We start from the raw sequence: 16,102 nt of genomic DNA, 5'->3' as shown, positions 1-16,102 counted from the left end.
GAAAGTGGAGAAATTTCTGACCATTATAAATTGCAGAATGGATGATTTGGGTTATATTAAATTAAAAAAAAAAGGTGTTGCACTAATAAAACCAATGGTGCCAAAACTAAAAGGAAAACAGACAATTGGGAAACAATTTTCTTAGCTAGGGGTTCTGATAAAGGTCTCACTTCTAAAATATATAGAAAATTGCATCAAATTTATAAGGTTGTGATTCATTCCCCAACTGATAAGTGATCAAAGAACATAAACAGTTTCCAAATGAAGAAATTAAAGTTATATATAATCACATGAATAAATGCTCCAAATCATTACTGGTTAGAAAAATGCAAATTAAAACAACTGTGAAGTTCCACCTCACACCTATCAGATTGGTTAAGATGACAAAAAGGAAAAACGATCAACACTGGAGAGGTTATAGCAGAATTGGGACATTAATGCATTGTTGGTGGAGTTTTGAACTGATCCAACCATTCTGGAGAGCAATATGGAACTATGCCCAAAGAGCAATAAAACTGATCAGAACCCTTTGATCCAGCAATACAAATACTATGCTCATATCCAGAAGGAATCATAAAAAATAGAAAAAGTACTACATGTTCCAAAATATTTATAGCAGCTCTTTTTTGCAGTTGCAAAGAATTGGAAACTGAGTGAATACTTATCAATTAGGGAATGACTGAATAAGTTATGATATATGAATGTTATGGAATACTATTGTTCTATAAGAAATCATGAATGGTTAAGCTCCAGAGAAGCATGGAACGAATTACAGTAATTGATGCTGAGCAAAGGAAGGAGAAGCAAGAGAAGATTGTACACATTAATGACAAAATTGTGAGTTGATCATCCATGATGGATACAACTCCTCTCAGCAGTTCAGATAGCTAGGACAACCTCTAAGAGACCTGCTAAGGACAATGCTAATCCACATCCAGAGGAAGAAAAACAAAATAAAATAAAACTACAGAATGTGAATGAACATTACATTCACTTTTAAAAAATTCCTCTAATGTTTTTCCTTTCCTATCTCATAATTTTCTTTCTTTTCCCTTAATCCTAATTTCTCATACTGAAAATGACTAATCTGTAAACATGCTAAACATGAGTGTGTATGTGCAATATTCACCAGACTGTTAGCTGCTAAGGGGAGGAGGGTGGGAGGGGAGGGAGGAAGGAAATTATGTAACTTAAAACTAAGCATTTATATATGAATGAATCTTGAAAAACTTTCATAATGTAATTGGAAAAATAAAATAAAATATTAATTAAAAAAGAAAAAACACCCTGTAATTCTCATCTGTTGAGTATATATATATATATATATGTATATGTATATATACATATATGTATATATATGCATATATATATCTCACATAGAATTAATAAGAAAAGGAGAATTGCCTTAGGAAGTTACAAGATTCTTTTAATTTCTTCTTGTGCTATAGAATAGTGTTGGGTCATAATTCTTGAAAAAGTGAAATGAATCACTCAGAAGACAATGGGGAAACTCAATGTGAACATGACCAAGAAGCTATATATTAAATAAAAGATATCATGAGGAGAAAGCAATATTTAGCTTATTAAAGAGTTGTACACTTAACAAAGATGAGCAGTCATATCAGCAGAAGCAAAGAAAAATTGATGAACATTTTGCTTCATTAGTGTCCTGCCTTTGCTAACGGAACTCACAGAAAGTCTTGCGAAGACTGTGCAATGAATTTATGCAAAGAAATGGAAAGGATAACATAGGATGAGCAGGTCTAATAACTTGTGATATGTATTGCTGGAAGGTATATTCATATTTATGAAATCATAGATTTAATAGAGAGCTGAAGGTATTAATTTATCTTTTGACATTTGATGGCTTATACTATCAAATATATAAAATTTAGATATGTGCTGTCATATATAACTCTATTGTATATAAAACATATCAGAATAATGTAATACATATAAATTAGCTTTAAATAATTTTTATTTTATCAATGGTATTTGAACCCTTTGAATTACATCAAATTAATATTTATATTTTCAAAAAAGCAATGTGAATAAATATGTTTTATTATGTTTCAAAATCTTAGTTTAACATCTTTTGATAAAGTGATTCAAAGGTCTGGTTCTAAGTTTAATTTATTTTAATTCTAGAATTTAATGACTGAAAATCATTACTCACAAAAATACCTAGTTCCAAATGAAAGCAGTGCATCTTTGATTACATGATATTGCAAATACAGCTAGATGTTGTTATATAAAATCTTGTTATTTAGATTTTTTCTCTAATTTGTCATCAATTTACAAAAGCAAATTGCCATTTCATTTCTTATTCTACTTTCATCTTCCTCTCTGTCTCTGTCTCTGTCTCTCAGTCTCTGTCTGCCTGTCTCTCTGTCTCTGCCTATCTCTGTCTTTGTCTCTCTCCTTCCCGCCTTCTCAAAACTCCAGCCCAATGTAAGAGAACTAATATTTGTAGTGAACAATAAGAAGGAATGAACTTCAGATTTGCCCACTGTTAATTCCTTCTATTCTTTCTTTCCTTACTCAAATGATTTTCCACTGTCCTCCCTCCCTCAAAATGTTGATTTTTTTCATTAAAGAATGTATGTTTATGTCTGCAAAATAGTGCCCCAACTTTATCCCTTTCTCTACTGATTATTTGGTCTTCAGAATATCCCCATTGAGGTTAATTCCTTGTTGTCTCAGTTGTCTTCAAAGCTTATGAAAGTTCAAACAAACTCTCTGATCCAACATGTATGTGCACACACACAAAATCATATATGACAATAGAATTCCCTTGTCTTAGATGCAAAAAAATTAATTTCATTGCAGATGGTTTTCTTTCCAGAAGTTCTTTTTTCTTTTATATTGCTTTGTGTCCTGAGTTTGCATAACAAATCCCCTGTTTACTTCATATTTCTTCAAAGAATCCTATACTTCTTTTTTATTGATAGTTAAATAACTTGTCAGGTTATTCTTGTTTCCCACACAGATGCTCTGGACTTTATATTTCTGGAAACTCATCCTACAAGATCCTGCAAGAGTTGATCAAGAGATTAACTCTAAAACACTCTAAGCCCCTGATCCTGGGGTTCTTCTCTCCCTCTAACTAGAAAGGGTGGTGGTGGGGGGAATGAGAATGCATCCTAGATCTTCCATTATTTAGGAGGCCACCCAGGGAATTCATCTAATTAAGTTCCACTGAATGCAGTTACAATGGCTACCTAACTCTTTCACCTTGTTTCTTTTTATGTATTGTCTTTCTCCTGAAATCCTTGAAGTCAGTGACAGTCATGCCTTTTCTTTGTATCTTCAGTGTTTAACACAGTGCTTTGTATAGAATAGGCACAAATATTTATTGACTGATTTTGACTCTGATATTTGTGGAGGAAAATAATATTCTTTGTTCTTTAGACTATCATTTTTCCATTTTCCATCTGCTTTCTTGTAACTGAAGAATCATCTTGCACAATCTGGATTGTTTTTCCTTTTTAAGTCAAGAACTTTTTTTTGGCTGTCTACAATACTTGATATTTAATATTCTATTTCTGAGGCCAGTCCCAATATTTTATAGTGACTCAAACTTGGGGTTTTCCACAAAACTACATTATGTTTTTTGACTCTTTTCAATGATCCCGATGTGTTTAGAATCATCAGTTAGCTCTTCTATCATTATCATTTAGGGTATTTTAAAGTAGAAATCTGCTCACATAGAAATATATGTATAGGAATAACTACATACAGATATACACAAATTTCTGGAAGTAAGTTATACTTACTAATATACATTAACAGTGGTGGTCCTCCCCTCTTTACAAGAAATAGACAAGTACTGATACATTCAAGAAAAGGAGCAAGAATTAATAGAGGTATGATGCTTATCACATTCATTGCTGCAATTGGCAGAAGAAACCCATTCAGATTCAAGTTGGAATTCATAGTCTGCAGATAATATCCTGAAGGAATCTGTATTTGGGAAAGAGGAAAAAAGCTTCTTCATTAAAATAGCGACAGCTTTAAAGAAAGCTTTTTATATATTCTCCCAGTGAACATTATTCTATTGACTAGGCATCTGAGAAAGACCAGAATAAGAATTCTCACCTTTTTAATAGTTTTAATTCTGAATTGATATAGCTTTACTAAACTGATGGCAAGAGAAGTTCTGTTCACTCTATGCACAATAGTAGTGCAGTTCATGGAAAAATTATTTGTAAAACCCATCTATTTTCATAATTTTTTCTCTATTGAGTATTTATACCATGCAGAATGTGTCCTTCCTAGGGTTGATATATAAGAAATGATATCCCTTAGGTTTTGAATTAGCTGTCAGTACCTTTTATTCAATCAACAATGAGTAGCAATCACTTAAAAGTGTTATTGTTGCTTTTATCTACATTGCAGAGTTAAATTCCTCACCAAGAGATATCCCAGAGCTGGCATTATGATCACTGGCAAAATCACCAAGGATGAATTTTGTTCTTTTTCTCACAAGACATACATGGAATGGTGGACACATTTTTGAAATTTTTAGTCATTGATTCATTCAGCTATTCACTAAGAGACTTCATAAGATAGTCTAGTGGGGCTTGCTAATTGAACCCAAATGACTTAAAAAAGGAAATGGAGAATAATCAAACACTTCATCTACTTTATGGTTTGTACTGAAGTACGTGGGTACTTTTATTTTTGATTCACAAAGAAAACCAAGAGAAGGGATATATATATATATATATATATGTATATATATATATATATATATATATCAATAAGCACAGGTCCATCAGTGTACTGGGAGACTAGGAGAGCTCCAATTAGAAAAATGAATACGGGGTGGCTAGGTGGCGCAGTGAATGAAGCACGGGCCTTGGAGTCAGGAGTACCTGGGTTCAAATCCGACCTCAAACACTTAATAATTACCTAACTGTGTGGCCTTGGGCAAGTCACCTAACCCCATTGTGTTGAAAAATCTAAAAAAAATTAAAAAATTAAAAACTGAATACATTTTAAAATTGCTATTTCACTCTCTGCAAACTCCACGGAAGCCTGAACTTTTAATAGCTCCTTTAAACCTTATAAAGTGCCTTATTTAACAAATAAACACACATGTCTTAGTTAAGTAGCTATATCACCTATTATGTAGACATTTCAGGTATTTATATGTTGTCCAACATGCACCCACAAATGTACTTCCTACATATTATATACATATACATCTCTTTAAATATATACATATATGTGTATATAGAACTACATTTCTCTATCTCTTTTTCTCTAATATACAGTTAACTAGTGTGTTCTTTAAGTTCCTTGGGAAATATAAAGATATTAAAGATTTAGAATTTATCTTCATGCAGTTTTCACTATGACAATTTATAAATGTATATAAATGAATACATATTTTATATGCAAATATGTGTATATATGGAGAGAAATAGCAGAGAGAGAGAGAGAGAGAGAGAGAGAGAGAGGCCATAGACAAGAAACAAAGGCTAAATCTAAGTAACATTTACTCATGCATCTTATTTACCAACTTACACAATAGTGTTTTTTTCTCCACCTAAGAACACTATCAAGTTCTCCCTCCACTTCTCCATCCACAATCACAATACACCTTTGGTTATGAAACAAAGAACTGGGTTCATCATAGTGCTAAAAGGGAGCAAAATCTTACGTAAATTCTTACTCTCATGTAATAGTATTCATTGAGGGCCCATAGTTATATGACTATTTAAGCAAGTCAGTTATGAAGTAATCTTTAACTTCTAGAGTAGGTATTAGTAACATGGGATTTCAATCTTGGTCATCCAGTAAATCCATGAGGGAACCAGAGAGGTAGAATTTAGGATTTAAATGCTACCTCATCTATTCCTAATATTTAGTATAATCCTTGACTCTATTTGGATCCTATATCACTTACATTTTATAAAAATACTTAATGATTGATTGATTCTTAGTAGATGTAACAATGTATATATACTATGAGGAAATTCCAGCTCTACTAACATTCCTAAAGAAATTTAATGTACAATTATACAATATACAATATAATTATATAGTATAGAATATATTGTAAATGGCATTACACTTGAAATGATTATTAACTCATTCTCCTTCAGAATTTAAAGGGAAATGTAGTCAAGATATCAGGAAATTTCAATAAACTTCTGAATATACATTAAGAGCATTATTTATAATGGAACATAAAAGAAGAGGAACATTATGAAATTAGTAAAAATTAGTGAGCAATACACCTATGCATTCACTACACTTAACACAATAGGGAGTTAAAAGTGACTTACTTATATACTTATTTTCGCTGACCTTCAATTTCTCCATTTGCTAAACAGAATGTGATTCACAGGCTCATAAATTTAGAGTCAGAAACTACCTTAGAAATATGTTCTCCATATTAACACAAGTTGTCTACAAAGAATCAAAGAGACAGTTAAAAATAAAGTTGAGATTTGAACTCAGATATTTTTCCTCCTCCACAGTAACGTATTTCCTCATGTTAGGGAGATTGTGAGAGCATAAGTAAAAGATGTGGGTTAGCTCCTTATTTAGCTTGGCACTTCTCTTATGTGTTTTCTTTTCTCCTATAACCGGGAACACGGGACTATTAGGAGAATAATTATCTATTTAAAAAAATCACAGCTCTATTTATACAAAGCAATCCTAATAATGCATGAATTATTGTAAAGAAATTTAATTAAAATGAAATGACAATTCAATAACAAGGAACTGAATGTGGTAAGAAGCATTTTCAGCACCCATTTCCATGTAGGTGCTAATCCTAGCATGTCTCCCAATAGTTCTAATCAATTCCCAATTAACTCTTCTGTCTCCCCAACACAGCAGGAGAAGGACATATCAGATCACTCACAGAATGGTATTAGGGAATCTTGTTACTGTAGAAGTAAAAAAAAGCAAAAAAAAAAAACCTGTTGACTTCTCTGGGCACAGCAGCTGTAGTCTAGCGTTCATTGATCCCTTGGTGATACTTCCCATGGTATGGTCTAGATGAAGCTGCAAATTTTCCTCATCTCTCTCATCTATTCTCTCTAGCCTCCCTGGTGAGACTTATCAGCTTTTCAAAACTGTACACTGGCACTGTGCCTGCCCGAAAAGAGTCCATGCTGGGTGACATGGTCATACTGTAGAGTCCATGAACAGGTTTCTGTGAATAGCAGTCCAAAGACAATTTTCTTCAATGATCTAGAAACTTTTCACCCCAACTTTGTGGGGAAACAGAGCATATACACTCATCCAGTCCTTACTCTCAAAACACACAAAATAAATTTTATATAAATTCTATTTTCATTTAAAATATACTTTACTACATTGTGTTTCCAAATTTATTTTTTATTTCATACACTTAAAATCTCCACTAAAGGTAAAATTTTATGAAATGTGAAGACTCAAAGTAGTGTGCTCTTGACCCTAATATCTTAATAATTCTTCTAATGAAGTACCTTAATGGATTCTACCAAGCTAAAAATCATTTTAATGCAGTATCTGTATACAATGTATACTACATATAGATTGTAAATATAGAAGGTAAATATAAAAGATATTATTAACACTGGGTATATGCATATGTGTGTTTATTGCTCATGTACATATCCATATGGTTTTGTCTATGCAGCCTATAGGAAAATATGAATAGCTATCTCTAGGATTCTGTTTCAAGGAGGACTGATTTTTTTTCCCGAAGAGAAGTATGAGATTGGGGCTAGAGTTATATTCTCCTCAGAGAATTATATGTATCAGCTTCCCTAAATATTTCTAGTTAGGAGTATATTATTTTTATATAAAAAACACTTTAAGTTGCTGTCCCTCAATGAAGAAGGAATGCCCTCTATATCCAAAAACTTGACTCCCTGTAAACCAAGGACCAGGATTCTAAAGACCATCATTCAATGTCACCTATGGGGAAGTTCCCTAAAGTCACTAGTAAAACAAACTAGAAATGAGGATATCTTTGAAATTCTGACTCCTCTACTTGCTGGTCCCTTCCCAGAGTTTTCTCTCCCTCATGGAGTCTCTCTCTTAGAACTTCAGAACCAGGTGTCCCTTCATTTGAAGCCTGAAACCTGAGGAAGCAATCTCTTCTTTCCCAAACTCTTCCCAATTTCACCACAACCTTCAAGCCCCCCCCCCCCCCAACACCCACTCCTCAGTCAGGGAGAGAGAATATCATGTGTTCATTATTTTTCCCTATGAGGAAAGTCTTATGAAAATAGCTGGGGTGGGTGGAGCCACAGCATGAAGGCAGGAATTCCTGGAAGCTCATCCCCCCCCTAAAACTCCAAAAGTTGTCAGATTATGACTCTAGTCAAAATTTAGAGGCGCAGAAATGACAGAAAGACTGGGTGATACAATTTCCCAGTCCAAGACAACTTAGAAGTTCCATGGGAAATGTCTCTTTCATTGAGACTGGGGTTGGAAAAAGCTGCTGCAGCTGCAGCCACAGTGCAGAACAGCTGGTGGGGTGCCTAGATTCCTGGGAGGTGCCTGGGTCTGTGGCAGAGGGGGCAATTTCTAGATCTCTTGACCCAGGGATCACTGAGAACAGCTTGAAGGGGTGGAGAGAGAACTCTGCAGCACCACAGTGAGTGCAGAGCAAGTACTGGCCTCAGAGCAGCCTGTGGTGAGAACTTACAGTAGGAATCGGGGAAGGCAACCTGCACCTCCAGAGTACAGCCCACAGATGGCAAGAGGGTCAGGGGAGACTGCAGAGGCCTCTCTGCTCTCCCTGGGGGCAGGATTTTGCTGTTTGCCCACACCCAGATCCAGGTTGCAATCCAGGTCCGACACCACTATAGCCTAACAGGGACCTTCCTCAGAGCTCCAGAGCACAGGGAAGGCTGGGTGATCATCTACATCCCAGAGCACAGACAAGGGAGCAGTCAGAGACTCTCATAAGACCTTAGACGAATTAAGGTCCCTGTGAGTTGTTCCAACTCTCTCCCCCCCCCCCCCCCCCCCCCCCCCCCCCCGCAAAGTCTTGGAGGCAAGGTAAATCAGTCATAGGCTGAGGAAACGAGCAAACAAAAGAAAAAGAACAATCTAACCCTAGAAAAATTACTTTGGTCCCATGGAACCTGCAGAATATTGAAAAACCCAAGCTTCTGTACCCAAAACCTGTAAGAGAAATAGAAAATGGACACAGGCTAAGGATGAGCTCAAAAAAAAAAGACTTTGAAAAGCATTTAAGGGAGGAAGAGGAAAAATTGGGTGGAGAAATGAGAGCGATGAAGATAAATCATGACAACCAAATCAGCAACTTAGTGAAAGAAATACAAAAAAAAACCTGAAAAAAAATTGTTAAAAACCAGTTTTGGGCCAAATAAAAAAACAACACAAAAAGCAAATGAGAAGAATGCCTTAAAAAGCAGAACTGGCCAGCTGGAAAAGGAGATAAAAAAGCTCTCTGAAGAAAATAACTTCTTCATATGCAAAATGGAACTAAAGGAAGCTGATGACTTTGTGAGAAATCAGGAAAAAATAAAACTATTCCAAAAAACACCCCCAAATTAGAAGAAAATATGAAATATTTCATTGGAAAAACAATCAACCTTGAAAAGAGATCCAGGAGAGATTATTTAAAATTTTTTTGGCTACCCAAAAGTCATGACCAGGAAAAGAGGCTAGACTTCTTTTTTCAAGAAATAATAATACAGTAAAATTTACCTGAGATCCTAGAAGCAGAGGGTAAAATAGTAATTGAGGGAATTCATCAATTGCCTCCTAAAAGAGATGCCAAAAGAAAAACTTCCAGGAATATCATGTCCAAATTCCAAAACTCCCAAGTCAAAGAGAAAATACTAAAAGCTGCCAGAAACAAACACTTCAATTACTGTGGGTCTACAGTGAGGATTATGCAAGATCTGGCAGCATCTACATTAAGGGCTCATAGGGCCTGGAATATGATAATCTGGAAGGCAAAAGATCTTGGTTTACAACCAAGAATCAACTACCCAACAAAACTAAACATCCTCTTTCAGGGAAAAGATGGACTTTCAATAAAACAGGGGGCTTTCAAACTTTTCTATTGAAGCAACCAGAGCTGATCAGGAAGTTTTATCTCAATACAGGAATCAGGTGAACCATAGAGAGGGAAGAAGAAGACTAACTATGAGAAATTTAATGGTTTTGAACCGTTTGTATTCTTGCATAGGAAGAAGATATAAGAACAATTAGAAAGAGTATATAGAGACTAGGCACAGGAAGGAGCTGAATATAATGGTATAGTATAGTAAAAAGATGAAGTCAATGTGTGATAAAGGAAAGTATTGGGAGGAAGAGAAAGGAAAGGAAGAAGGGGCTAAGATATTTCACTTAAGAGTCCAGAAAAAGCTTTTGCAATGGAGTGGAACAGAGGAAGTTAGGGATAATGAGTGAGCTTTCATTCTCAGCAGAAATGACTCATAGAGGAAATAACATACACACAATAGGGTATAGAAATCTATCTTACCCTAGAGAAAAATGAGAAAAAAGGGATTGGTTAAGAGGGAATGGGGGAAGCAAAGGGAGGAGTAGGTGATAGAAGAGAGGAAAGATCGTGGGAGAGGGTACTCAGATACAACACACTTTTGAACAGAGACAGGGTGAAAGTAGAGACAGAATAGAATAAATAAGAGTGGGTTGGAATATAGTGGAGGGAAATACAGCTAGTGATAGCAACTGTGGGAAAAGTACTGAAGCAACTTCTTTGGAGGACTTACAATAAAGAAGGCAACTCATTGCATAGACAGAGCCATTGGAATCTGGACACAGACTAAAGTACATTTTTCTTTCTTTCTATTCTTGAGGTTTCTCACCTTTTGGGGATGCTGTTTTTACTTTCAAAACAAGATTATTGTAATAATATAAAATAAATAAACCAAAAACATGCAAAAAAAGAAAATAGCTAGACTTGCTCACTGCTGAAGAATCAGAGCTTCGGAGATCTTTGATTTTGCACTGCTAGTGAGTGTCAAGGACAAATTCCAAATCTAACATCTCACTCCAAGTCTAGTATGCTTGGGAGATTTTACTTTGAATTTGAAACGAACAAAATATTGACTATCAGAAGAATTGTTTTTTACATAGCAATTCCCAAAAATTATTTAGCAAGACATAGAAACATTACAGTAGCAGCATTTGCACCATTACAATTGTGGATTTCTAAAAAAATTTAAAAATAGAAATATTCTCAGACTAATTCTCTGTGAGAGTAAATAAGTATTGTAGAAGGTCTTTGAGTAAGTATCAGCAGGTGAGTGGGCAAAATATACATATACACATATATGTTAGAATAAATAAGGAGAGGAATGATGAACTTTAGATTATTTGATTTTAGAAAGATTTCAAGACTATTATTAGAATTGTCTAAAATCACAATGGATTTCATTAGCAGGTAGTACATTATTCACTGGAATTATTGATACCTTGAAGACACATTGTTGGGGAAGTTTTGAAGAAAATTCATCCTCTAGTGATTCTTTTATATTAATATTGATGATGTTGACTTCTTTTGAAGTTGAAAAACAACTGTCAAAGTCTTTAATACATCCACTTCTATTAATATTATGGAACCAAGAAAGACTTTAATGGAAAGTTGACCAAACCTTAGCTTTGCAATTAAGAAAACCAGATTTGAGTCTCAAACTTCCTAGCTATTTGACCAACAGAAATTCACTTAACCTTTCTTGTTAAAACTGCTGCATATTTTAGTTGAATTATTGTCTTTTTGACTCTTCAATGTATTTGTGAAGTAAGTTTTTGCAAAGGATGCAGGAAAAAGTCTATACATTTATATTTCTCACAATTACATTTCATGTTTTTTATGCACCTGATTCCCAACCATAGAGATCTATTTGAATTATGACTCTCTCATACTTTTTTATAGAATTTAAGTCACATTGATAGAAATATAATCATCAATGTCAGCTCTAAAAATTACTCTTAAAATAACTTCTTATTGACTTTGAATACATGATGAAACCAACTCTACAATCTGTTCTGTAATACACTCTCTGTGAAGAACTTGTGTTTTTTTCTTCCATTTAACTACAGCTCTTTTATGTTTTTTCATCTTTATCATGCATGCTAATATGTACTTTAGTTTGTCCAGTTTTTCCAATGATCTTTGGGCAAAAATTAGATATTGATTAAATCATGATTTTAGATGACTAAAGTTTTTATACTTAGCATTCTCTTCCCCATTCTTATAATTTTCAGGTTGACTCTAAAGAAGCAGAGACTTGCATTTCTGTCCATTTAATAAATTGATAATTTTATTCTTTCTCTGGTGGGCAAACATGTTTGCATGAGCCTTATTAAATTTAGGCTTGTACTTAGGGAATAATATGTTCATGTATATTTAGAGTCAGAAAAAGTTTAGAGATCACTTAGTTAAATTTTTTCATTTAATAAATGAAAAAACTGAGTTAGAAGTTGAATGACTTGCTCAAGGTCACATAGCTACTAAGTATCTAAAGTGGAGTTCAATCACACAGTTTTCCCTGTCTCTGAGTAGACACTCTATCCACTATACTATATTAACTACTTGGAAAATAGTAAGTCTCTAAATTTACCCTTGACACCATTCCAGTTTAATCACAGAACTTGCCAGAGATTGTGCTCCATGCTATAGTCTCCTAGAAACCAGGGTGTTTTCTATTGTACAAGATATTTGGGACCTTTATGGAGAATTTGGATTATACAGTATTATAAATTCTAAGAAAGAAAGATTATGCTTTCATTTAATTTCCAAGAGAGTTGTCTCCTCCAGATGTTTGTATAAAAATGTTTCCTTCATTATTTGGAGATAATAATGTCTTATCAACCTTCAAGAAGGGGTAGGGATAGGTAATTTCCTTCATTCTCTTCTAATTCTTCTAACTCTACTGTACTAAATGATAATGGATCTTAAAACCAATAATATGGCTCATTGGGCAGTAAATAAGAATCAATTCAGTTGGGTACCAAGGAGAAGTATGATCTAAATATCAGTTATTACCCTTATCAGTTCAAAAGATTTATTAAGAACATATCTCCTAATCAAAAGGAAAAATGAATAGTATGCCAAAAAAATGCTGGCAGCTGAGCTATTGCAAATAGGAAGGGCTGCTAGCACAACTTTCAAGTGTCTGTTAACTGATTTCGAATGAGAATTATCGTTAAAAGGAATAAAGTTATTATCAGCATGAATCACAGACACAGAAACCTGTTAACTTAATAATGTGACAAAAGTACTATTAATCTTTAGTGGAGCAATATTAATATATTACCTAATCTAAGAAAAGGCTCCAATGTCTTGAAAGCTTGAAATCATTTTTGCTTCTACCTCAAATACTGAAATTATTCCCTCTTAAAATTTAAATACTTTTATTTTATATATGCCTGTGAGTATTCCAATATAAATGCTGTCAATAGAGTTTCATTATCAACTTTGAGTGTCCACTGATGCCAAGTGCCAAAATCATCACCCCTAAGCTCAAAATATTTTTAAAAATATATCTCTGAAATAAAGGTTAGTAATAACTACCAAAACTAAAACATAGAATTAAAAGATTGTATTATATTCTCCTTCAGTACATTGGTCATCTTTAAAGGTTGATTTTTTTTCTCTTTTAATAAACACACAACCAATCCCATTAAAAGTTTCTCTATTTTCCTTAAGATGTGGAAGATTCCACTGATTCTTTTACATTTTCTAATCTAACATCATTTTAAATAACATGCACTTGGACATTAACTACAAGTAAAAGAACATTAAAAGGATTATGATGGAAAGACTTTAGTATCTAAAGGTCCCTGCCTGAATTCTGATGCTTATTTATTATGCAGATACTTTCATGCCTATGTGATGTAGTTTCCTCATTTGTAAAATGAGAATATGTATTTTCCTAATTACTTCACAAATTAGTTAGGAATAAAAACACATATAGCCTACAAAACATGATATAAATGAGTTAATAATCACTTAATCGATCATTGTAAATCAAAATCAATGAAAATAATAATAATGAATCATAAATTATACAATGAATCAATAGAAACTGTGCAACATATTACTGTAGGCTGCAAAAGTATAACACTTATCAACTATCTATCTAGAAAGATATGACCTGAAACCAAAGATGACCAATGGCAATTAAATGTCTCAGTTGATAGAATTCTGGACCTGATATCAGGAAGACAAGTTTAAATTGGTCCTAGTTTGTGAAAACTGGGCAAGTTTCTTATCTTCTTTTCGCCTCAGTGTCCTCATTTGTAAAGTAAGGACCATAAAAATAACACCTACCTCCCAGGATTCTTGTTTTGGGGATCAAATGAGACAATTGTGAAGCATTTAGCTTAGTGTCCAGGCACTTGTCAAGTGCCATATAAATTATATGATAGATAAATGTTATCTATTATTATGCATCAGAATTTTACTACCTTTTTTTTATAAACTAACCAGTAAATCTATAGAGTACAAATATAGAACTCAATATATCCTTGTGAATTCAAGATACAAACTATAGTGGAGAAAGTTTCAGATAAAACTGTTGACCCCAATTGCCCAAAAAATAAAAATTTATGAACATAAAGCATTAAGAATGATATTTATAATAGGTATTGACATACCAAATACTCATAATCTCAAAGTTAGACAGAAAACTTTTCAGATATTGAGGTATAACAGAAAAATAAAAACCATGTGAGCACTGATAAGGTACATATCATCTTTGTTATCTCCTCTGCTTCTGGGATTACTCTAAGGATATTTTTAGTAAGCAGAAGATGAATTTACATGCCATTTCTTTTACTGAATTATAGAAAGCTCCTCTGAAATGGACTTTAGAATATTATTAATAAAAGAATGGTAGGATAATAAAATGTCCAAGGGCAACTTCTATTTGAATTCAATCTAAAAAGATGAGAATAAGATGAATAATAATAATAATAATAATAATAATAATAATAATAATAATAGAAGCAATCAGAGTTTAATTTATCAACCATGATTGAGTTGTAGGGAGATTGGGCATAGGAGGGTAAAATATCAAATTAAGAAAATGTCAGCCCTGGTGATTAGAATGAGAATTTTGCATGGCTTTAGTTCATTATAGTAGTTGTGAAACTTTGGCAGAAACACTGAAACTGGTCATGTGAGCTTTAATAAGACTTCTAGTTTTGTAAGTAGCCTAATTCATATCCTAAGAGTCAATGAAGTAGGTGAGTGGCTAAAGATTGTGGGTTGGCCCTATTCAAAACAGAAGACTGTGAAATTCTTTTGACTTTCTTGCACCACAAGAAGGCAATTTGCATTAGAACAAATCCAAAATAATCTAGCAATTCACTTTCTCAAGTACTTTAGTGTAGGTAGTGCTACATTCTAAACTGAGTAAATCACAGGTTCACAAGACATGGACTAAAGATGATCATTTTGAACCAGTAGTACATCATAAGAATATGGGAAACTGATATTGACAGTTATAGGCAAGAGCATTATATTGTTTTTCTCTATCTGTCCCTAAGTTCTAAATCATACAACAATATACTCCCACCAAGTATGGGGAAATCATAAGACATAATGATGCATAAGTACAGAATATGACATCAAAGAGCTTCCAATCTCTGAAGGAGAAAAAAAATCACATAATTTAAGAACATTGAAAATTTTTTAATTAAAACATCCTGAAATTTTATTTGAAAAAGAAATCTATGTCAACAACATTACCAATATTTCTGGGTGGTAACTGTAGACAGGTATGTAGTTGCACACAGTGTTGAATATGGTATTGAGAAGACCTAAGTGCAAATCTATCATCAAATACTAACTGGGCAAGACTAACTTTTCTTATTTGCAAAATGGGGATAATAATAGAAACTACTGTCCAGGCTTATCATGAAGATAAAATAATAAAATATTTTAAAAGTATTTATAAACTTTAGAACATAATATAAATGTTATTGTTATTAATAAAAAAGGAAATGGACATACTCAAACTGGAATTTTTTTTAAAAATCCTTTTTACGTTTGATATCATGAATCTTTTTTTTTAGGTTTTTGCAAGGCAAATGGGGTTAAGTGGCTTGCCCAAGGCCACACAGGATATCATGAATCTAA

General features: G+C 33.4%; 1 protein-coding gene across 1 annotated transcript in view; it reads right to left on the bottom strand.

The window, feature by feature from the left end:
* SLC15A5 (solute carrier family 15 member 5) overlaps window positions 1–16,102 on the bottom strand; it is a 146,065-nt gene that overhangs the window by 61,039 nt on the left and 68,924 nt on the right. The window contains exon 5 of the mRNA XM_074195312.1: window positions 3,777–3,963. Within this exon, the coding sequence (XP_074051413.1) occupies window positions 3,777–3,963 (187 nt within the window). The remainder of the gene's footprint in view (window positions 1–3,776; window positions 3,964–16,102) is intronic.

Source organism: Macrotis lagotis, chromosome 7 (assembly GCF_037893015.1).
Source record: "Macrotis lagotis isolate mMagLag1 chromosome 7, bilby.v1.9.chrom.fasta, whole genome shotgun sequence".
Classification (NCBI taxonomy): Eukaryota; Metazoa; Chordata; class Mammalia; order Peramelemorphia; family Peramelidae; genus Macrotis; species Macrotis lagotis.
The sequence above is the reverse complement of the archived record's forward strand: the minus strand, read 5'-3'. Positions and strand labels throughout refer to the sequence as shown.